At 28.1% G+C, this 24,318-nt stretch overlaps 4 protein-coding genes across 8 annotated transcripts; 3 read left to right on the top strand and 1 right to left on the bottom strand.

The window, feature by feature from the left end:
* Positions 1 to 49: 49 nt before the first annotated feature.
* Positions 50 to 4,243, top strand: LOC122528664 (V-type proton ATPase subunit H). Its single transcript, XM_043654027.1, has 10 exons — positions 50 to 265; positions 712 to 793; positions 1,121 to 1,310; positions 1,503 to 1,721; positions 1,822 to 2,027; positions 2,106 to 2,190; positions 2,325 to 2,731; positions 2,815 to 2,928; positions 3,055 to 3,445; positions 3,949 to 4,243. Exons 1-9 carry the CDS (start codon positions 208 to 210, stop codon positions 3,143 to 3,145), a joined length of 1,452 nt encoding a protein of 483 aa, XP_043509962.1. The 5' UTR covers positions 50 to 207; the 3' UTR covers positions 3,146 to 3,445; positions 3,949 to 4,243.
* LOC122528723 (DNA-directed RNA polymerase I subunit RPA2) lies at positions 3,522 to 8,593 on the bottom strand. The gene is made up of 16 exons (XM_043654135.1): positions 8,432 to 8,593; positions 8,026 to 8,358; positions 7,717 to 7,956; positions 7,324 to 7,646; positions 6,993 to 7,252; positions 6,664 to 6,906; positions 6,325 to 6,602; positions 6,037 to 6,234; positions 5,833 to 5,940; positions 5,556 to 5,732; positions 5,151 to 5,365; positions 4,918 to 5,056; positions 4,614 to 4,770; positions 4,281 to 4,534; positions 4,032 to 4,196; positions 3,522 to 3,749 (listed from the first exon to the last, which is right to left on the bottom strand). The coding sequence occupies exons 1-16, from the start codon at positions 8,498 to 8,500 to the stop codon at positions 3,540 to 3,542; spliced, it is 3,369 nt and encodes a 1,122-aa protein (XP_043510070.1). The 5' UTR covers positions 8,501 to 8,593; the 3' UTR covers positions 3,522 to 3,539.
* A 127-nt stretch (positions 8,594 to 8,720) lies between these two features.
* LOC122528733 (HAUS augmin-like complex subunit 3) lies at positions 8,721 to 12,062 on the top strand. 2 transcript variants are annotated; one of them, XM_043654165.1, is made up of 9 exons: positions 8,729 to 9,109; positions 9,453 to 9,671; positions 9,995 to 10,181; positions 10,258 to 10,478; positions 10,562 to 10,690; positions 10,777 to 11,116; positions 11,197 to 11,423; positions 11,492 to 11,660; positions 11,794 to 12,061. In XM_043654165.1, exons 1-9 carry the CDS (start codon positions 8,928 to 8,930, stop codon positions 11,944 to 11,946), a joined length of 1,827 nt encoding a protein of 608 aa, XP_043510100.1. In that variant the 5' UTR covers positions 8,729 to 8,927; the 3' UTR covers positions 11,947 to 12,061. The 2 variants fall into 2 exon arrangements, with proteins under 2 accessions (XP_043510099.1, XP_043510100.1); XM_043654164.1 differs by lacking the exons at positions 11,197 to 11,423; positions 11,492 to 11,660 and having other exon boundaries at positions 8,721 to 9,109; positions 11,794 to 12,062.
* A 1,504-nt stretch (positions 12,063 to 13,566) lies between these two features.
* Positions 13,567 to 24,216, top strand: LOC122528722 (CD109 antigen-like). 4 transcript variants are annotated; one of them, XM_043654132.1, is made up of 28 exons: positions 13,567 to 13,805; positions 15,000 to 15,075; positions 15,253 to 15,457; positions 15,527 to 15,751; positions 15,825 to 16,075; positions 16,278 to 16,436; positions 16,508 to 16,679; positions 16,762 to 16,962; positions 17,049 to 17,150; positions 17,225 to 17,358; positions 17,448 to 17,568; positions 17,637 to 17,780; positions 17,857 to 17,976; positions 18,053 to 18,107; positions 18,895 to 19,117; positions 20,035 to 20,152; positions 20,231 to 20,417; positions 20,500 to 20,660; positions 20,734 to 20,872; positions 21,099 to 21,217; positions 21,301 to 21,440; positions 21,557 to 21,776; positions 21,966 to 22,346; positions 22,437 to 22,589; positions 22,707 to 22,882; positions 22,967 to 23,138; positions 23,218 to 23,320; positions 23,660 to 24,216. In XM_043654132.1, exons 2-28 carry the CDS (start codon positions 15,011 to 15,013, stop codon positions 23,869 to 23,871), a joined length of 4,458 nt encoding a protein of 1,485 aa, XP_043510067.1. In that variant the 5' UTR covers positions 13,567 to 13,805; positions 15,000 to 15,010; the 3' UTR covers positions 23,872 to 24,216. The 4 variants fall into 4 exon arrangements, with proteins under 4 accessions (XP_043510067.1, XP_043510066.1, XP_043510069.1 ...); XM_043654131.1 differs by lacking the exon at positions 13,567 to 13,805 and adding an exon at positions 13,966 to 14,061; XM_043654134.1 differs by lacking the exons at positions 13,567 to 13,805; positions 18,895 to 19,117 and adding exons at positions 13,966 to 14,061; positions 18,357 to 18,489.
* Positions 24,217 to 24,318: the final 102 nt, after the last annotated feature.

Genomic DNA, 24,318 nt, shown 5'->3' with positions numbered 1-24,318 from the left:
TTAAATTTTATTGTCTGCAGGGACATTTTCATGTGCCAATTTGAATAAGTTGGCAATGGTCTTGTGATTCGGGTGTCGAGGGAGGTGTGAATCAATGACAGCAGGTCTTCGTTTCTCTGCAATTGAAATATTAAATACAATTTAATACTTCGATTAATACATCACGTCTAATACATTAGGAACAGGAGTTACGGAATAGCAACAAAAATGGTTGATCGCGTCAACATCAAAGAAATGATACCGGCTTTGCCGGATGAAAAAATTGGTAATTCTTTCTGAATATACATACCTGCTTCTTAATTTGACATTGCCCCTCCCAATGCTGCGATGCGTTTTATAAACATAATATTGCTTTTATTTACATTTCAATTTTTTGTCTTCTTAAAAAAAAAAAAGATGAAGATTGCCAATGAGAAGTAAGATTGACAACTACAGCCAATATTGTACTGTATACGTTATTTGAAAAAATTTTGTTTTTTGTACTAAAACAGCGGGTTCTTTTTGTAACGATTTCTAAGGGAATTTCTCTCTAAATAAATTGGTAATGTTTATTTTTACTTGATAAATCTGTCCTCGTTGATTGTATATTATATTTGTTACATTTTAAGTTGTTATTTTAAATGCAGAGGTTTGTATTGTTTTAGTCTTACCCTAGTATAATCAAGAATTATTTGTTAACAATAAATAACAGTAATATTTCAAATATTTTAGATATGCTTGCTGCCACCAGTATTCTTCAGCAACAAGCTGCTGATATTAGAAATCAGCAAATCAAATGGCAGTCGTATCAACAGTAAGAGCATCATTTCAAATATTGATATAACATTATTATTATAAATATTTCAACTTTTGCTTTGTACGAATAATCCATAAAATTGTATATACATAAATTAATATAATTCTTACGTAATATTACGTATATAAGATGATTCAATTTTTTTCATAAAGTATTTCTAACATATTTATAATATGTTCTAACACTGAGATTAATGCCAATTTCAAATGCTGCCAATTCATAGCTGCCAATACTAGCTTGAAATATTTTTCCTCAAAAAAAGATTTTTACTTTATGAAAGTGTATAAAAAATTATGGTAACTAAAAGCAACATATTTTTTATAGGTCTCACATGATATCTAAGGAAGATTATGATTTTATAGTAGCTTTTGATACAAATGATGCTAGTGTTCGGGATGGAAAACTGAAGGAAAATCCACATCAAGCTGCAAAAACATTTCTTAACTTACTTGGTCATATTTCAAAAGACCAAACTATTCAGTACATTCTTACAATGATTGATGATATGCTTCAGGTATATTGAATCATAAATCAAATTGTATTGAAATAGTATTTATCCAAATCTATTAATTATATATAGAAGAGTTTGATTCTGACTATTGAAAATTGTTTTATTCAAATTTGCACTTGTATATTATAATATAAACTATATAAGTATGTTTTTTCTTCTGTTAAATATTTTCAAACGTTTGTATTTAAATTCTAGGAAGATCGTAGTCGGGTAGAAATCTTCAGAGAACATTCAAGCCGTAAACGTGAGTCAGTATGGGGTCCTTTCTTAAACTTATTAAATAGACAAGATGGATTTATAATGAATATGACATCTAGAATTATTGCCAAACTTGCTTGTTGGAGCCATGATTTAATGGAAAAAACAGATCTCCAATTCTACTTGACATGGTTAAAAGATCAACTAAAACTCAGTGTAAATTAACAGATTTTCTTTTTTTTTACTTAATGTATTTGCATCTGGTTTCTAAAATGATTTCTTTTAATTTGCTATATGTCTCTTGGTATCTGTTCAGAATAATGAATACATTCAGTCTGTGGCACGTTGTTTACAAATGATGCTTCGCATAGATGAATATCGTTTCGCATTCGTGTCTGTTGATGGAATTTCTACCTTGTTGAGTGTTCTGACGGGCAGAGTAAATTTCCAAGTACAGTATCAACTGATATTTTGTATATGGGTACTTACTTTCAATCCTTTACTTGCAGAGAAAATGAATAAGTATGTAATACATGTATTTTATACTTGTATTTTAAAAAATTATAACATTAAAAATGTATCATTAAACTTTTATTCCAGATTTAGTGTTATTCCTATTTTAGCGGACATATTAAGTGATTCCGTTAAGGAGAAAGTAACTCGCATTATTTTAGCAGTATTTAGAGTAAGTTATCTAAATGCTGCAGGCACTTTAAACTTTGCATTTTCAAAAATTCATTACTAAAAAAATAAAACAATTAATTAATCATTTCGTAGTTTTAAAACTTTTTATTTTGCTTTTCAACATATATTCCACAGAACCTTATTGAGAAAGTAGAGGATGGACAAGTTGCCAAAGAACATTGTATCGCGATGGTACAATGTAAAGTACTGAAGCAACTTTCGATTCTTGGACAACGTAAATTCGACGACGAAGATATAACCGATGATATTGAATTTTTAAATGACAAATTACAAGCATCCGTTCAAGATTTAAGCTCTTTTGACGAGTATTCGACCGAAGTAAAGTCGGGACGCCTTGAATGGTCTCCCGTTCATAAATCTGGTAAATTCTGGCGAGAAAATGCAAATCGATTGAATGAAAAGAATTATGAGTTGCTGCGTATTTTGGTACATCTATTGGAGACTAGCAAAGACCCCTTAGTTCTCAGCGTAGCTAGCTTCGATGTAGGAGAATACGTAAGGCATTATCCACGTGGTAAACAGTACGTTCAGTGAAACTTATTTTGTCTGCAAAAAAGTAATGTTGAAAAATAACTTACTAAAGTCATTTTTGAAATTATTCCAGTATAATAGAACAACTTGGAGGTAAACAACGAGTGATGCAACTTTTAGGACATGAAGATCCTAATGTGAGATATGAAGCTCTCCTCGCCGTTCAAAAACTCATGGTACACAATTGGTACGTAATTGAAATGTCTGCATGTAAGAAAAAATTTGTAAATCGTTTTAACATATATTTTAACATATATTGATATAAATTGTCATGACATTTATTGATATAAAGTTTTTGGTGTCTTATTTACAGGGAGTATTTAGGAAAGCAACTGGAGAAAGAACAGACTGGAACAAATGCGCCAGGAGCAAAACCTGGAGCACAAGTCCCAGCGAAAGCTTAAATAACTATGTAAGTTTTACAACTGTAAATTTCACTTAAAGTCTGTACATTTTGTCTTTGTTTTCATATTACCTCTAAATGCTTTTATTTGTCAGTATTTTACACTACATATAAAAATCGAAAAAAAAAAGTTCTGTATTATGTTTTAATATAGTTATATGTAGAGACAAAAGAGCAATATATATGCCAACAAGCGTTCGATTCACGATATTATCAAATTTAATAAATCGGAAGATGTACATAACTGTTACAACGTATTGAATAGCGGGATGAAGACATTTGTAGAATGTTAATGGAATTTGTAAGTAAAATGTTTATGAAATGTTAGAAAAAATAAAGTATTATTAACACTAGAAAAAAAAACAGAATTGTGCACATTAAATTTTTACTTGTTCTTATTTTTCGGCAAATGATAACTTTACATTTATATTACAAGATGTTAACTGCGTTACAAGATATCGAAAAATATATGGTATCTCAACTTCTCTGACAGATTCACCATCGCCACAAAGGCGACATCTTGTTTTGTCACTTAATCCTGATGAAATTAAAGCCATTTCTATTACTGGACCCAATAACGTTCCACATTTTTTACATACTAAAGTCTGAAACATTAACATTGATTTATTATTAATTATTGATTAAGATATTATTAATTGTACCAGAAAAATGATGGATCACTTCTTATTTTCATATGAATTACAATATATTTCAATTTGAATATAATTTCAGATGTGAAATATAAAAATAATAGTAAATTAATACTACTATTTAACAAATTGATTACTTGATTGTCTAAAATAGATATTGGCATAAAATATCCAGTGCAGTAACAGACATTATTACGTTACCTGAGTTTGAATGATCCTCTACTTAAATGGACTTACCGTAGTTTTGTCCGAACAGTGGAAAAGACGATCTTGAAGTAAGAACGAGCAACCATGAGATAGTAACGAATCTCGTTCCATTTCTCCAAATCGAACACCACCACCTCTTCTTCTACCTTTTATGGGTTGTCTTGTTAAAACATCGATCGGACCAGTGCTTCTTACCTGTAAAAATTGTGAAATACTAGATAAATTTGAAAATGAGAAACTTTTATTTGTCACGAAAAGAATTTAATTTTTCCTGCTAACCTGCCATTTATCCGAAACCATATGACGTAATCGTTGATAATGTACTATTCCAAAAAATATATCAGCAGTCATTTCTCTTCCGTCTATTCCTGAATACATTCTTTCTGTTCCATAATAATTATAACCGCCGCGCTCCAATAATTTACCAAAATATTCAACAACCGTTTCATCCTCATTAAACCTAAACGATGTTGCATCATGTACCAATCCATGTATGGCTGCTGATTTTCCAGCCATTAATTCGATCATCATAGCTATTAAACGTATAAATTAAATAGTTACATGTAGTATTTAAATAGTTGAGGAAATATTTTGACTATTAAATTCTGTTACCTATTGTCATACGACTTGGAAAACCATGAGGATTAAATACAATATCTGGGATTAGACCTGTTTCTGTGAATGGTAGATCCTCTGCAGGCCATTTTTGTGAACAGATACCTTTTTGACCTGCTCTCGAAGCAAATTTATCTCCAACGTTTGGATTACGCTGTAAAATTCAAAAGTCTTATTTGAAATTGTTATGCACAATGTTCTACATTAAGTAATAGAACAAGTAGCACGATTAGAAATGTAATACAAAATGTTTTACCGAAGAAAATTCAAAACAAACATCAATTCAAGAGATTTTACTTACTAGAATACGAAAAGTGATGCAAGCTCTACGTGGAATATGATTATGTAATGTTCCACAAAGTTTTACAGCATCAATATAAGCGTTTTCCTTTCCCTGATATTTGCCAGTAACATATGTTGATTGATCTGCATCGTAATAACTAATAAAAACAAAATTATTATATATTTCACGTTAAATAAAATTAAAAAATTATTACTTGTTATTATAAATACTAATAACAATGAACGACTTACCAATAATAGACATCACCTTCCGAAATCATTGTACCTAATATAGGAAGACCATCGACGTCTAATTTTTCTGCGAGCTCAGGTTTATCAGGATTCCTCGCAAAGTAACTTTTTTGATCTTTCAGATCTACGAATTCAGACTTATAAATCATTCCATGTGCAAAACCTCTATCATGCGCTGCTTTGTTTATAATCATTGCATCTTCCATATCATATCCCTAATAATTGATATTTGAAAATATTTAAATTAATTTATACAAAATATCATTTTCTCGAATGGGATTTCACTACTTCATTAATACTATTAATGTTAAGTGAGTATTTCATTAATACTTATTTAATATTTTATACACATTAATTTAATAATTAACATTTGACTGCTGCTACTTTTTACTCTTTACTACTTACTGTGTAAGAAATAACAGCAACTATTGCATTAATACCCATAGCAAAATCGTCAAGATTAATCTCATCATAATGCACTGGCCGAAAGAGTGGAGTTGCAGGTGTCTGTAATCTGTATAATTTAGTTTCGGATTGTAATTGCCATGTATGGCATGGGGTGCCCATTGTTTGTTTCCCCATCTAGAAAACGATTGAATTAGATGAAAATTAGATTTAAAAAATTTTGAAATCGATTGCACAATGATATTTTTGACATTTGAATGATACCGCATGCGTTTACCTGACACTGATACATATTTCGTGGACTTTGATTACAGTCTGGCATTGGGATAAGACTTGCCAAATTGCTTAAGAAAGCCGTCTTTGACAATTCTTGATGTGACGTCAGCTGTAATAGTAAAAAAAACATTTTTATAAATAAACAGAATAACAAAGGAAACAAAATTTTTGGAAACAGAAGGATGATATAGAAATAATATATTACCCCTTCGTAAGCTTCTTCAGGTGTAACACAGACGTTTAAATAAATTTGTTCAAAAGTCCCTATGTATTCCATTTTTTTGGCAGCTAAATTCATTACTGGCCTCATCATGCGAGCTGCATTTGTAAATAAATACAGTCCTGGATATTGTGCTGGTACATTCTTCTTTGGCACCAGTACTATTTCCATTGTAAATGGAACCTTAACGAAAACGTAAATTACGACATAATGACAAAGTAAGGAAATTCGTTGAAAAGTTCGTTGTATTGAATTGAAAAATCACGACATTACATCTTGTCCTTTTATCTTAAGCAATCGTAGTTTGTCTGTTATTCTTGAAATTATATTTTCGTCTATTAATCCTATTAATTTTCCATCTAATATTACAACATAGGAGTTTTTCCAATTATCAGCAATTGACAGTGGAATCATTCCAAGATCCATTAATATAATAGGAATATTAGCTTTCAATTTTGGACTGGGATGTTTTGTAATGATGCAATTCATTGTTAAATGATTAAGAAGACCGCAAGGTGCACCATCAGGCGTATGTACAGGACAAATAAAACCTACAACACATTGTTCTTGTATTAGTAAAGCGAAATTTGTTTAAATATAGCAAATCATTACCCCACGCGTCTGGCAACAATTGTCTAGCTTCTGTAGTCCTCATTTCTTGGAAAAAGGAGCCTCTATGTATCGCCCGAAAATGGCTCATATATCGCATTCTATTAATATTTTCAGCGACGATCGCGAGACCTGAATTTTGCATCAATCCTAAACCTGTTGACGATTTCAAGTTTCCAGTGGATAAAAAGTTTTCCATTTGTGATTCTAGCGAGTTTCCATGTTTCATTACATTTAGCATTTCCTCTACACACATATACAATAACAGTTACGTTAAATTAATATTTATAATTATAATTTATAATCTTCAAATTAGTTTTCAAAACACTCACGCACGCTTAAAGTATATCTATTACCGGCGCTTCTTGCGCGTTTCAAAATACCCATTTTAAGACCAATCAACCAACCATATAATTTTTCTTTTAATACTTGCAAGTACAAATGACCACCTAGTAAACATTCTTGCATCATCACGGCATCAGCACCTTCTATGGCACATTTATTATTTACAAGAGCAAATAGTTTTTTTGTCATAAATGCGAGTAAATAAAATTTATCTAATGGATTGTTAAGATGAATTATTATACAATGCCTAAAAATGACATATATTAATGACATGAATTTACATATATGTATATTCATCAATGTATTAATTAAACTTACTTAATTATAAAGTCACAAATATCTATATCAGTGGCATCTTGAGGTAATTCGAAAAGTTTTACTCTAAACATTCTACCTATATAAGCTTTACATTCTTCGTGACTATTTAAACCTTGTTCGTGTATAGCTCTTAGCATATTTAAAATGCAACCTTTATAATATAAATCATCTTCACATCCAGCTGTTAGTGCGTTATAAATAAAAATGTCGGTAACATCAACCAAGCATTTTAACATCAAAATCAGTGGAACATAGTATAAAACTTTTCTATGGGAGAACATTAATTTCGCTGAGCCGTCAGTTACGTAATGCAGAGTATTATTCTGTAAAATATATAATACATTAGCAACATAGCTAAATTTGTCAACTAAACTTCTACTGAATCATACATACAGCTGTAGTGTTGTCATCTCGTACACTTCTCAGAAGTAAACCAAGATCGCTAAATTGTATGCCACGAGCTTTCCAGCTTGATCTTTTAATAGCAATGGGATAATTCCTTCTTGTCATTAATAACATTCTTATAATTCTCTCAAGTCCCTTAATAATAAAATATCCACCCCATTCTTGTTCATGTTCTCCGTGAGCAACCAAATTACTAGGGCTCATTTTATTCAAGTGACACCTATTAGACTGCAACATTAAATGCAAACAAAATATGATTGTGCTTGACCTATATATCTCACATATCACGTTACATACTTTAATCATAATTGGAATTTCTCCTAAATCTCTTTCGAGAGTCTCTTGATTTTTATTATTGATAGACCATCCCAATCTAGCTGTTAGTTTTCCTTTGTAAGTACATCCTCGCTGTCTACATTCTGTCGGATAAATCTTATGATTCTTCACCCCAATCGTACCAGATGGTACGCTTGGTTGATGAATTGATATGTCTTCGATCCATAATGCTACTTTGTCTTTATTTGGCAGGTGAATGTAAACAATCGGATTATCCTTAATAGCCTCAGACAAACCATCTTCTAGCATGTAGTTGAAAGAATTTATATGTGGAACTCCTAAACTTTGTAACAACTGAAATATATAAAGGAATTTAATAAACAATTAAGGTTATTATATCAACTGTGAAGTTAACACAGATATTTACGATGTTTTGCTTTTCTGGCGGCTTGCCAAAATTTTTTGACGTATTTGTCAACTTCGGTTCAGTTAACATTTTTATAAATTATAAAACGAAACATTCAAACAAAATTCACGTCATAGCACAAAACTTCTTCGTTCACGTGTATGCTACCTACAGTGCTACCAATTTACTCCAAGAAATTTCTCCTAAAATTTTTTCATGCAGAATCCATAGTAATATTATTACAGCGGTTATTAAAAGATATTATTAAAGTTATTAAAAAATTATTTTAAATGAGTTTTAGAAGCTAGTTTCGTTTCAAAATAAATAAGAAAATATTGAATCAAATTTATCGTTAGTAATTAGACAAAGCAAAATTATCAAAACGTACTAGCATTTAAGTTGTACGCAAGCGCGAAATATCGAATTCGTATTTAACGACAAATATTCGTAAGTTCGATGTCCGAGTCCGATTTAAAACTTTTGCTACCAGTTTGTTAGTTTGTCAGAGTGGAATAATATGGACGTAACTGGCAAGGTTCTTTACGATAAAATCAGATGTTTACGTCCAGAACTTTCAAACGTCGTTACATCAGAAATGCTGGATATAATTTGTGATAAACCTTTGGTACAGCCGTTTTTGAAATGGTTCTGCAAGAATGTAAATTACGTCAACGTTCTGTCAAACGAAGATATTGAAATGTAATAATGCCGTTTGTTAATTAATAAAAAATGATTATTCTTAGTCAACTAAGAGTCATATCAATTCGAATATTCTAATATTTTAAGATTCACTTAAAATTTATCAAAATATTTGTCAGCATATGTACGACTAAAATTTAAATTTAAGAGATAAAATAAAATTCAGTACATTTCATTTTTTCTCTCAAAAGAGAACTTTTTGCATATAATAAATACCTTATATTTCTCGCGAAAAGTAAAAATCTATCTTTCCCAAAGCTTGATTTAGTTTTTCTTTGCACGGCGTGAAAAGGTTTGTTTGTTAAATTGCATTGAAAGTAAATTTTGATGATTTGCATTTCAGAAAAAATAAATTGCAAGAAATGAATGAATGGTTAGAAGACTCGGAATTGGATTATGCATTGGAAGAAGCAGCTAAAGATTGTCCTGATTTGTTAAGAATCATTTCCTTTGATGATGCAGATATTAACAATTTGTTCGTAGAATACGAAATAATAAAGGATTCCTATAAGGAAGATGAAAATTATATTCATAAATTGCAGAATGGGATTCAAAATTTAAAGTAACATGATCTTTTATTCTGTTCTTTACACTTTTATTTAATGGGTATTAAGCATGTATAAAATGATATAAATCAAGATCAGAATGACGAATTAGATAGATTTGAGAATTAAGATTTACTCACATTATGTTCCAACTCTTAAAAGTATTATCATTAGTTTTAGTTTTGTGATTAATTAAAGTGTAACTGTATTCTTTGTCACTATTTTCACACTATTTTCATGACTTTAAAAATCTTAATTCATTTTCTATAATAATAAGAATATTATTTTATGAAAAATGGACCAAGCTACATCGTTATTACACAATGTTACATTACTGCAGAAAATTGGAAACTGAGTTGGATGAAGATATAGAAAAAAAAGGAGAATTTTTGGATAAAGAGAATATTAAAGCAAATAGAACGTACAAAGAATGTTTTACTATTCTGAAGAAATTTGATGTTGAGAATCATCAATTTTTTAAAGAAGTTGAATATCTTTTGAATGTTTATGCAGATGCAGCGAAAAATGTAAGTGATTTTTACATTATTTATTTATTTTATATAATTTTTCATAATTTATAACGGTAATAATGTGTATTTATAGAAAGGAATACCATTATTGTGGACTCAAATGCCATTAGAACTTTTTATTAGAAATATAGAGCTATATAATCATTACTTAGACATTTATATAAAACGACAGTTTGGAAACACATCTAAGGAAGAGCAAAAGACTGATTCTGATTATGTTTCCTTAATTGCTAATAATAAAGAAAAAACCATAGATAATGAAAAACTACAGCAACTCACGCTATGTAAAAAAAAGTAACTAATATTTGTAATTATTAGTAAATTGAATATCCCTTGCATTTATTGATTCAAAGAGACAGTTTTATTTTACTTTATAGCTTAACTAATGCAAAACTTGAAGAAATTCTAACAAAAGTACAAGAGGAATCATATATTGCAATGTTGAATTATATAGAAGATATATATAATTTAGGGCATTTGAAAGTACCAAAACATTCTGAATTAAGGTATCTGAAAGTCCTTTAAGTACAAATATTTTTCTAAACACACTCCCTATTTTATAATGAATATTGTCTTTATGAATCAAAATTAGAACAGAAATTTTAAAGCTAACTAGGAAGAGGGATGCCTTAGAAGAAGATATCACTTTGTTACAAGAACATCAGTTAACAGAAGTAGTGCAACAGTTCTCACAGTTGGAAATAACTAAAATTTTAAAACAGGATGCACATACGAGACTTGAACGAGCAAAAAATCATTTAGAAGAACTTAGAAACCTACGATATCTTGCGCGGGAACGTGGTCATGTGCGCATTGATTTATTACGAATGCTAATGGAAATGCAATTTCAGTGTCTTAAAAATGTTTCTGAATTTGTAGGAGATGCTTATCACTATTTAATCACGGAATATTCACTATCATCTACGAGATGTGTAAGTAATTTATCAAAATAAAATATAGTACAGATTTCAGTTTGTAATAAAATTTCATATATATATATATATATATATAGGAAATTATGCAGCAACTGCAAAATGAGTATTCTGCCCTTGTATCTACACCGAAAATACATAATTCATTTCACAAATTTTTTATTTCAATGATGTGCAGTGGCGATAATGTACATCAATTAAATTCTGCATTGCATAAGTATAATGATGTTATAGATGAAAATAAAACCAAGAAACAATTTATACTAAAAACTTATTTAACTTCAAAAGTTCACAAATTAGAATCTCTGTAAGTATTAATTTTTTATCAATATACACTGTAAGGACAACTATAAATATTAAATAATTACAATTTAGGGAAAATGAAGTAAATTCACAATATTTAAATGAGATTGAGAAAGGACCTACACATACATTTAAATCAACCTCTTATAATATTGAGACTTGTCACAATGAAACATTTAATAATTTACAAAAGATACAAACTGATTTAACGAAAATACGAAATCAAATGAAAGAACGACTGGTAAACTAATATATATATATATATAAATACATATAAACAGAAACATACATATATATGTTTGTTTGTATATAAATTATCTTTTTGATAAATGAATGAATTTGAAACTTTTAATATTTTAAATTTTTCATTGTAGAAGGCGGACACAAACTTCGAACGAGAAAAAAATATTCTTTGGCAACGATTTCTAATCGATCCTGATACATTAAGAAGAACATATAAACAATTGAAGAATGTGACAAATAGATCTTGTTTTGATGATGTATATGAAAATGAATTAAGTGATTGATTGTAATTTAATACTATTATAATATAAATTCTATTATTATAAGGAAAAAAAGAAACAAAATCTTCATAAATTAAATCATATAAAATACACTGCCAAGGAAAGGTATAAAAATGTTTCTATTAGTATATTTAAAGTTATATCTTATGTAAGTTTCTATAATCAAAGTTTAAATAAAATAATTTAATAAAATAAACACATCACCTTGAATTTTTATAGTAACCTCCATAATCACCTCTTCTTCGTAAACAAAATATAAAAATTAGATTTGGATTAGTTTTGTCTGACTGTAAGGCAAGTGGTAACTGATGTTGAAACTGATGTTTAGGAACTAAAGTTTATATAACTTTTACTTTAATCTTCAATAAATGATAGTAGAATTTATATAAACTAATGCAGATTGAAATAGAAATTAATACAAATTGCAATAGAAGTACATGTGATAATGATTATTATTTATTATTATTATTTCAGGAAAATACATATATATATGTATATCGAATCTTTCGTGCGCAAGCATTGAAATTACTGATAACTGCATACGTAAATGTGAAATACGATACCTATCATATATAAACGATAATATTAATAATAATTTTTAATAAAATTATATTTTAATAAAAATTGTATTTTCAGTATTTTAAAAACAAAATTTATTAATAAATTCATATTGTATTAGATGCCAAATATCGTATCTATTTATATTTTCAACATACATACTGGCCATGGTCACTGATAGTACTGCAACGAAAAACGAACAAAAGACAAAAACGAAAAAAGTGAAGAAGGAAATTGTAGGAAGAAAATCATAGTAATATAATAAATGTACGCGAACTGTTTGGGATTGTCTTTTATCTATGCTATGTAGTACAATAAATCCATAAATCCATTCCGTAAAGTCCGAGTATTCTTGAGGACTGGTATATTTCTAACAATTTTAATTTTAATTTAAATACTAGATAAATAACATAAAGATTTTCGTTTTTTCTTAGAAATTGATTTCCTTTCTATATAAATGAAATTTGTACAATTTGGAAAATATGAATTTCGTCCACATGACACACATTGCTACGTCACGAGTTTACATCAAGATCAACAAATGAAATCTGGTAAATGTAGAGCAATTTCATATAAAAATCGACAAAACTAATTTTTCATTAACAACAAGATATTGTTACCATTATATATATACTTACGCTCTTAAAATAATAATTCTGAGTCTCTTAGAATTAAAAGCTACGAAGAATCTGTCGCGTAATGTAGTTCTTATAAAATAAATTCTGATAAATACATAAAAAATGTAATCGGAAAAAAATGCTGATGCGCCAACGTTCAATCATCCATATAATAATAATCGCTATTTTTTCTATTTTTCAATTTAAGAAATTAATCAACGTGACTTTTGAATGATTCTTTTTGTAAATTGCATCATACATAAATTTCAAATAAAAGATCATGACATCATTTACAAGTACACGGCGTAGGATGAATTTTTAGATATGCGATGCATCGAAGAATATAATTCGTGATGAGATACTGAAATTTATGCAGACAGTGAAAATTTACAGGAATGGTACTTCTATAACGGTAAAAACGTGACAGATATGTATATACATATTATATATGTATATACTGGAGAAGTGAAGTAGCAAGAGGGGAGGGCAAGCTGCACTTGCTTGCTCGCTTACTTTCTTGGGACACTTCTTATTTCTTCGGACCATGATTGGTAATACTTGTTAGTATTTGTTTAACTGTTGCATCGGGAATTTTGCAAATTTATTTTCCTCGACAGTGTTATCACGTCATAACCAGAGTTATACCCTCTGAAAGCACAAGTAAAATCTAAAAGATCTTTTAATAAGGTAAGTTGTTACTCAGAATTATTTTCTGAGATGACGCGATTTCACCATAAATTCTCTTTTAGTTTTTATGTACGATAAAAATATTTAACATATAAAAATCTTTTCAGTCTGTTTAATTGATAATACATTTTTTGTGTGAATTTTTCAATTGAATTTAAATTAATAGAACTCTATCGAGTAAATAAGGTTTCGAAGATTGGCTGAAAATAATTGACTTATAAAACATAAACATCTATCGTGCTACTTTCTAATCTTAGTAAATAGATTCCGTTGGTCCATTCAAAAAAATAAGTAATGTTTAACAAATGCGTCATATTCTTCTAAATTCAAAACAGTATAATACAAAATTGAATAAATAATTGGAAAAAATGATGTAACTATAAATTTGAAAATATATCTGGAAATAAGCAATCAAATAAATTAAATATGTTATAGTTCCAAATATATATTAAATGAAAATTTCAGTTTCGAATTTTTTTGCTAATTAAATATATTCTATTTTGTGAAATTCCTTTTTTAATACAAATTATTTGATATATAATATAGTATGTGGAATTTTTAATTGATTGATGAGTTGATTTGAAATATTATATTAAATATTATTAATTGTTGATTTGGATGTTAGGATTATTATAACATAGTTTCATAAACTAAAAATCTATTAAATGTAATTTCTAAAATGTATGACTATATAAAATATATTCATAAAAATGTACAATATATATATTAAATTGATTTCTATTAATCAATTAATAAAATTAGATTAATATTAATTTCTGTTAAATAAATGCAAATGCATTAAATGAAACAAAATCGTTTTTCTTGAATATTTTAAAAATTTAACATTGGTAAAATGAAACTTTTAATTTTTGGGTTTTTCCATCGTTGTATTCATAGTAGGCAAACAAATTATCTTATTGTGAAACAGGAATAATTGCTGACGGGAAAATCAGTTTTACATTTCCAAGTATTGATAATTGCAAAATTATGTAATGAAATAAAACATACAATTATGTAATGTTTTATCTTATGTTATAAAGTGACTTTTTATATCTCATGTACCTAATGTTTTGAAAATATTTTGACATTAATGTACTATTATGTTTAATACGAGGAGTATCCAATGAAAAATTTATTTATTTACTAGTATGATATTATTTTGTATCTTAATTTGCGTTTCTTTTAATTTTACAGAGATTTCAAAAATGGATTGGCAGTGGTTTTATATTGTTTTTCTATCTTGCATAATACTAAATGTTACTGCAGAACCGTATGTATATATATATATATATATATATATACACATAATACTTTATCAAACATTAAATTATAATAATAAATATGAACATATCTTAAATAATGTATCAAATAATAATTTTTTTAATTTTAATAATAAATATTTGAACTTTAAACTTTAATAATCAAATATTTTAATATATTTTTCAAGATATTATAGCATAATAGCTCCAAAAGTAATACGACCGGATTCAGAATATCATGTAGCTGTAAGTATAAATGATATATCAACACCATCAACAGTATATATTGAACTAAAAGGGTCATTTGACAATAATCCGAAGATAAAAGAATTATTCAATGTATCTCAAATTATACAAGTACAGCCATATAGTACAAGAATTCTACGATTTGAGGTAAATGTATTTTTTCTTTTACATTATATATAAATATAGTTCATTTATTAATTTCTTTTTAAATTTTAGATTGGCGATATTATTCCTGGTGCATATGAATTAATTGCACGTGGTTTATCAGGAATAGAATTTTCACAGTCAAAGTCGATCGAGTTTATTCCTAAAAGTTATTCAGTCTTCATTCAGACTGACAGAGCAATGTACAAACCAGGAAATAAAGTTATGTTTCGATGCATTTTGTTGAATTCCAGACTTAGGCCTACACTTGAAAGATTGGTAAATGTCTATGTCACAGTAAGTATTTTTAAGTAATAAATACTGTATAATAAATAAGACGAATTTTTTACTATTAATTACATTTTTACAGGATGGAAAAGGAAATAGAATTAAACAATGGGATCGTCCACCCGTAACTCATGGGATTTTTAGTGGAGAAATCGAACTGTCTGAATATCCAGTTTTAGGTACTTGGAAAATTACAGTAAATGTTGGCGATCAAATATTCGAAAAAGACTTTGAAGTTGCTGAATATGTATTACCTAATTTTGAAGTGACAATTGATACTCCTAAACATTTTACATTTAAAGAATCAAAAATCACTGCAACTATCTATGCCAAGTAAGTGAATTCTAATAGTTAGACAAATTTTTTATAGATTTTTTTACATGTTACAAGTACGTAAGAAAGTGTTTTTAATTTACTCATTATACAACTATCATTATACAACTATAACAGTGTCATTGATGTTATTTAATGATATCTTAGTATTCTCCTAAAAAATTTGACAAAAATTATTTATTTCAAAGTGCAAATCATTTAGGTATACCTATGGCAAAGCAGTGAAAGGAGAAGCAACTGTTACAGCTTATCCTGATATATTTTCTGGTGTTATACAACCAATATACCAACAGCCTATAAGGAAAGTGATTCCTATAGATGGGAAAGTGATTGTTGATTTTGACATTCACGACGAACTGAAGTATGTATATTTTAACAAGATATTCAAAACTTTCTTAGAAAATATGTAATTCAATTTTCATTTTTATATAGGCTCACTGATGAATACGAAAGACCAGTTATGCTTGATGTTACAGTAGAGGAATCTTTAACTGGTAGAAGACAGAATACTTCTGCACATATAACACTACATAAACATAAATACACAATGGATTTGATAAAAACATCAGAATACTACAAACCAGGATTAAAGTATACAGCATATGTATGTAGACGAAATTATTCATATTATTTTAGGTTGAAATATTTTCTTAACGTTATGCGGATATTAAAAAAAATGTTTATAGATAAAATTAACATACCATGATGGAACACCAGTGAGAGACAATAAAAATTTTGTTACGGTAAAATATGGATATACTTACATTATTGATAATCAATCTACATATACAAATATTACTGATATGTTAGATGAAAATGGAATGGTAGAATTGAATTTTTATCCACCAAAAACTAATGACAACATGTCATATCCTTTGAACATTGAGGTAAAATACATAAATAGCAAATACAAAAACATTTAAATTAATACCAATCGCTTAACAATAATCATCAAAAAAATTATTATAAATAGGCTCAATATTTAAATCTTTATGAATGGTTTCCATCAATAAACCAAGCAATGTCACAAAATAATGAATACATACAAGCTATTTTGAAAACTGAAAAGCCTATGGTATGATCACCTTTTTCGTTATTTAGATTATTTTAATATGATATTTTTGTATAAGGTTAATATGATATTTTTAGGTTAATCGAGATGTTGAAATTGAAGTAAATTCTACAACCCCATTAAAATACATTAATTATGAGATATTCGGACGCGGCGATATACTGGATGCAGGTTCTATATTTGTTCAAAATAAACATACAACAAGTTTTAAGTAAATATCTTAATTTCTAATTACGAAATAATCCGTTCTTATTATTTTAATATTATTTAATTATTATAAAATCATAAAATATATTTTAGATTCTTGGCAACGTATGTTATGGCTCCTACTGCACATATAATTATATATTATATAGGAGACGATGGAGAAGTGATTGCAGATGCCTTAGATGTAGAACTAGAAGGAGTGCTTCAAAATTTTGTAAGTTCAAAATTTGACGAATGGTTACAATAAAAATTAGATTATTAATACTCTGATTTTTATTAAAGGTTGATATTAAAATGACATCTGAAGAAGTTGTACCGGGAGATAATGTTAATTTTGTTATTACCTCAAAACCAAATTCATATGTTGGATTATTAGGCATAGATCAAAGATCTATACTTTTGAAGTCTGGCAATGATATCTCATACGTAATATTATAGATAATTCTCGTCAATTCAAGCATTGTCTTAATTGTAAATAATTGCAACACATTTTCATTTGTAGGAACAAGTATATAAAGAGCTAAAATCATATGATAATACTCATAAATCACCTTATGCAGATTCAGTTTTTGATCGATACCTATGGTATCCTGGTTCGGCTACAGCAAAAGATGTTTTTACAGTAAATGAATTAATTATTTTATTTGAATGGATTTTTATATTTTTTCATTAATGTCAATATAAATATTATTTAATAGGAAAGTGGTGCCGTCATCATAACAAATGCATATGTTCATGAAAACTTCCAAATTCGTAAGTAAAGTGCTTTCTGTTATGGGTCAAGTTAATTACTAATATTATTTCACCTATCCCCTACATGTGATTTTCTAATGCAATAACATATTAGTCGACAACATTTTATTTATTTACAATATTAAAATGAGAAGAATGTTCCTAAATCTAATTTTTCAGTAATACTTATCAAGTCTTTAGTTAATCAGTTTACATATTTATTACTTAACAAGGCTTATGTCTGTATAGTATACTACAGATCTGCTGTAGCATTCGCCTTTCCATCAGCGGTTGGAGGTTTCAATTCAATTGCATTGCCATCAGAGAAGTACGCGCCAACAAGAACCACGAAAGTACGCAAGAATTTCCCTGAAACTTGGCTTTGGCAAACGCTTGATGCTGGGTAATACCATTGAAAATTTTTACCTGCTGAGAGAACATATTTTTTCATTATTAAAACAATACCAATATAACTTATTAAGTAAATATAACTATGTGTTACCTATCTAAAAAGACTTAACATATTCATTTTAAAATTAATTTACTAATATTTATTTGATAATGGCTTTATGGGATTTAGTACTCTATGGTGATGGACTTATTACAATTCATTTCGTTCATTTCATTCTCTGCAATGCAATTATCTAATCGTATAAAATATTAGTATTATTATATAACATGAAATACAAAAAATATTATATAATAAAACATAATAAAAAATTAGGATTAGGTTCTGTAATAGTTTTTCTTTTTTTTTTAATTCTCTTGGTTGTGCTGATATAATACAATATATAGAATTGGATTACAGAACAACCGGGAATACTGGAAGGTAGAATAACAGGCTCATCTCATGGGGCATCCACACTTCGACCAGACCTTGGTCCACCCGTTACGCACAAACTAGCAACAAGACCACCACTGGCAGGTCCTTATGCCTTCTCTCGCATCCCACCTCCTGTTTGGAATAAGCCCCGTGTATTCCTAATGCATGACATCTCAAACACTTGGCTTTTTACAAACTTCTCTGCAGGGTATTTATCTCATATACTTTCAGTTTATAAAGCTTCATGTACATGCTTTATATACATTATTTGACAAATGATATTCATGGGTCATGCTTTATTTCAAGTATAGACTACTTTTATACAAATAAAAGCTGGAATATTCTGGGTGTCCTTGAATCAACTAACTCTGTTAGCTTAAACTACTCATAATTATATATACATACATACATACATATATATATATATTTTTTTTTGAAAGTGAAACTCTTAAAAATTTTAATATAATTGATTGACAACGCATTTGTATTGACTGTGATAGATAACATTTTGATCGCTTGCATCAAAAATTATTTGAAGAATTTTTCGGTAACTATTTGTTTTGAATGTATATACTTTAATGTTTAATATTTAATAGACTATTTAATTATTTAATAATTTCTTAAAATGTCATTTCAAATTGACAGGATAAATATTACACATTTGTGATCTTAAAAAGTAAAATTACAGAAACTTGCATAATTATTACTACTTTGATATTATGTGAATTTTATTTGAAACAATTTTAATATAACGAGTAATTTGAAGCAACAGAGCTAGATGATCCACTCTGCATAATTGATATACATAATCAGTAATAGAATATATTCTTAATATTTGCATATTTTAAATTATGTTGCTTTAGATTGTATCATTTTCCAATTGTTTGTTCTTTCATATCTAACGAATTTTCATAAAACATATCTATTACTGAGTATTCTATAAACAGGATGTGTTTCTGAGCAAATAAGTTATATTAAGAGAAACTTTTTTATTAATTTTATTTGAAACATCAAATTTAATATTATAAGTAGATTTGTTTTTTAGTAAATAAATTTGTAAATTATTACATTATGATTAGCATAAAATAAATTATGAAACAGAACTTAATTATGGATTGAAAATAGATATGAGGGAAAAAATGAGCTGAAGAGAAACGTACCTGATTCAATTACATCATGGGTGCTCACTGCATTTTCTGTAAATGACGTTCATGGATTAGGTCTTATAGAAGAACCACGAAAGGTAAGACGAAATGCTTACGTAAATAATTATAAAATTTATATGATGCAAATATGAGAAGAGAGATTTACCTTTTTACAGTTAAAAGTTTTTAGACCATTTTTTATTTCCATGGATCTTCCTTACTCTGTAATTCGAGGAGAGATTGTTGCAATCCAAATTGTGGTATTTAATTATATGAACAAAAATGTTATGGCTGAAGTTTTGTTAACAAACGAGGGTCAGTTTGATTTTGCAGAAATGTCCAACGAAGTTCAGGATGTACCAAGTAGGATAAAACTTTAATTCGATTTCGTATTTCGTACTATTCATATGATATGACATAAACAAATTATGAAAAAATATTCCAGAATTGGAATTATATCGTAAGAAGAAAGTGGAAGTGAAAGCTAATTCTGGAAGTAGTATTTCCTTCATGATTGTTCCACGAGAATTGGGATATATAACGATTAAAGCAACCGCAAGTAGTGTACTAGCTGGAGATAGTGTCGAACGTAAACTACTTGTTAAAGTAAATTATTTTTTATAAAAATTATATTTATTCATTAATTGAAATTTGAATTTTTCTATTAATCTATGTGCAGGCTGAAGGAGAAACACAATATATGAACAAAGCTACTTTTATAGATCTCAGAAGTACAACGAACACATCAATGAATGTTACAATTGATGTACCAAAAAATGCAGTACCAGGTTCAGAATACATTGAAATATCTGCAGTAGGTAAGGCTATGAAGTTATTGAAAAATTTGACTTAAAAATTAACATTATTTTTTGATCAATACTTCTGATGCTTAAAAAACCACAGACTGCTTCATAAAATATCAGGCTCAGAAAAATAAAAATGTACAAACAAATATTTACATCAAAATTCAAGAATATGTTACAGTGTTTTATAATATATCATTGAGTTCATTTTAACATTAAGGTTAAATTATATTTTTGTCAGGTGATATATTGGGTCCAAGTATTTTGAATTTGGCAAATTTAATTAAAATGCCATCTGGTTGTGGAGAGCAAAATATGTTAAAATTTGTTCCAAATATAATGATATTAAATTATCTGAAAGTAAGTCGATATACAATATGTGTAGATATATATAATTATATGCAATATACTGTTAGAGAAATACATTTAAAACTTCTTCGTAGAACACAAATCAATTAACACAAGCAGTAGAAAGCAAGGCTCTTCGATATACAGAAATAGGCTATCAAAGAGAATTAACTTACAGACATAATGACGGATCATTTAGTGCATTTGGCATGTCAGATAGCAATGGAAGTACATGGTATATAAGTGTTTAATTGTGTTTAATGACATATATTGTATTAATATTGTTGTGTTTGTTATTAATACTAACATTTTATATTACGCATTTTACTTACTAGACGTTTTATTTGTTAGGCTTACTGCTTTTGTAGCAAAAGCTTTTAAACAAGCTGCTGCATATATCCCAATCGAAGACAGAATAATAGATGAAGCTTTGCAATGGTTATCAAATAATCAAGCTCCCAATGGAAGTTTTCCTGAAGTAGGAAGAGTTAGTCATCGAGACATGCAAGGTGGTGCTGCAAAAGGTCTTGCATTAACAGCATTCACTCTTATTGCTTTTCTCGAAAATGCAGTAAGTATAATTTTTTTTATACTTATTTTGCGCTCATCCATCATTTCATCCATAAAAATATTACCATATATTTCTTTATACCAAACAATTTTTCTAAGAACATTTTTTGTATAGCTTCAATCTTTTACGAAAAAAAATGGAATATACTTAATACTTCTGATATTAAATTATTTTATTCCGATATTATAGGACTCTAATGGAAAATACAGAAACACCATAAATAAAGGAATTGATTACATCGTTCGTAACATGAATGATCTAGACGATGTCTATGCTTTGAGTATATGCGTATATGCTTTAAATTTAGCAAAACATCCGTATGAGATTGCGGCATTTAATTTGTTAGAATCTAAAGCCATGACTAAGAAAGATACTAAATGGTGGAGCAAACCTGTACCAGAAAACGATAAAAATCCGTGGTATCATTCTCTACCACGATCTGTCGATGTTGAAATGACATCCTATGCTTTGTTAACGTATTTAAGGCGTAATTTAGTTGCTGATTCAATACCTATAATGAAATGGCTTGTACAACAAAGAAATGCTGAAGGTGGTTTTGCATCCACACAGGTATTAATATTGAAATAACAAAATTGATAAAAATCCGAAAAAGTTGTTAATAATATATACGCACTTGTACTACATTTTAACAACTTTTAGGATACCGTAATTGGAATACAAGCTTTGGCGAATTTGGGTGAAAAATTAGTAACAAAAACCAATGCCATTTCTATAACATTCATGTACGAAGGAGGTGGACAAAGTCAAATGAACATAAATTCTGATAATTCCATGATACTTCAAAAACAAGTGGTAAGTTCGAGTTGTATTTAATATATTCTAATAATTAAACATCTCAAAAAAGAAGGAATTCTATAAATACATATATATATATAAAATAAATGATTTTAATATTTATTGTTTCTCAAGCTTCCAAAGAAAACACGGTTAATTAATATAACAGCTACTGGAAATGGATTTGCTCTAGTTCAAGTTACGTACAAATACAATCTAAATGTAACTGGAGCATGGCCGCTGTTCACTTTGGACCCTCAAGTAGATAAAAATTCCAATGCTAATCATTTGCAACTTTCGATTTGTTCTGGGTATGTTATACTTCATTCTTTTGATATTTTACTAATATTATCTAATATTATGTTATATATTTAATGTAACATGTTTATCACTAGATTTGTTCCGACCAAGGAGGCAAATGTAAGCAATATGGTTGTGATGGAAGTTACTTTGCCTTCTGGTTTTACTGTAGATAAGGAATCATTACCTAGTCTTGAAGTATCACAGAACGTGAAACGAGTGGAAACTAAAAACGGAGACACAGTCGTGATATTATATTTTGACGAGGTATGAGTACAGTACAAAATATGTATTTATATTATTAAGCTATTTCAGATTAGATTTTAAATCAAGTAATATCTCACAGATGAATAGACAAGAATATTGTCCTACAGTATCTGCATTCAGAACACATAAAGTGGCGAAACAAAAACCAGTACCAGTTACTATATACGATTATTACGATTCATGTAAGTTAATAATAATAATAATATTATTATTATTAAATAAATAATTTTTTTAACATATTGACTGCCACATATATTTTGCTCGTGAGTCATATTTAAAATTGATTAAAAAATAAAATTGTTTAAAATAAAAAGCGTATAAGCGTTTAAGCATCTTTAACTTAAATATTTTAATTGGTATCCAGTATTCTGACCAATAACAATGATTATCATGGCAGTCAATGTTATGTATTTCGTATCATAAATAAGTTAATATATATTTTACAACTTCAACTTATTGATTTTACTGTATTACTTAATTTATAACTTTAATTTACTAACGACTTTTTATAACACGTTTAGCAAGAAGAGCAAGAGTATTTTATGAACCACGAAAAGCTACACTTTGTGATATATGCGAGGATGAAGATTGTGAAAATTTATGTGTATCGCAACCTGATAAACAAAAAGATTTCTCCCAATCTGCTGCTTCATGTTTATCAAATTGTACACATCTTCACTTGCTTTTCATTTTGTTTTATACCACATTTGGATATTTGTTTGGGTTTTTTTAAGAATTTTATATAACTTTTTTATACAATATAATGAGAAAGTTTTGTATAACAAAACAAAAATTTACAACCAAAGTACTTACATTACATAGGAGAATCAAGCTTTTTCACGTTGATATAATCTAATCTAATGTTGATATAATATGATCTAATGTGACGTAATTTTAAGTTAATTTAATCTAATGTAATCTTAAGCTGCTTGAAACTAATGTTCAGAACTTATTAACTCTACTTTAAATAATATACTAAATATAGTTAAAAACATTACACTTTATTCAATTAAGTGTTTATCTATTTCTGTTGTATTTTGATATTTTCTTATACTAGACTAAATATACTTTATTATTATTGATAGCATGTTAATATAATTTTTTTTGTTTCTTTACAGTTAAAAATCCTAACTTAAAATAATATAAATTCCTGTTTCCACTGTATTTCTATTTTTACCAG

This window comes from Frieseomelitta varia, unplaced genomic scaffold (genome assembly GCF_011392965.1).
Source record: "Frieseomelitta varia isolate USP_RPSP 00005682 unplaced genomic scaffold, Fvar_1.2 scaffold_255, whole genome shotgun sequence".
Lineage (NCBI taxonomy): Eukaryota > Metazoa > Arthropoda > Insecta > Hymenoptera > Apidae > Frieseomelitta > Frieseomelitta varia.
This window is presented reverse-complemented; position numbering and strand designations above follow the sequence as displayed.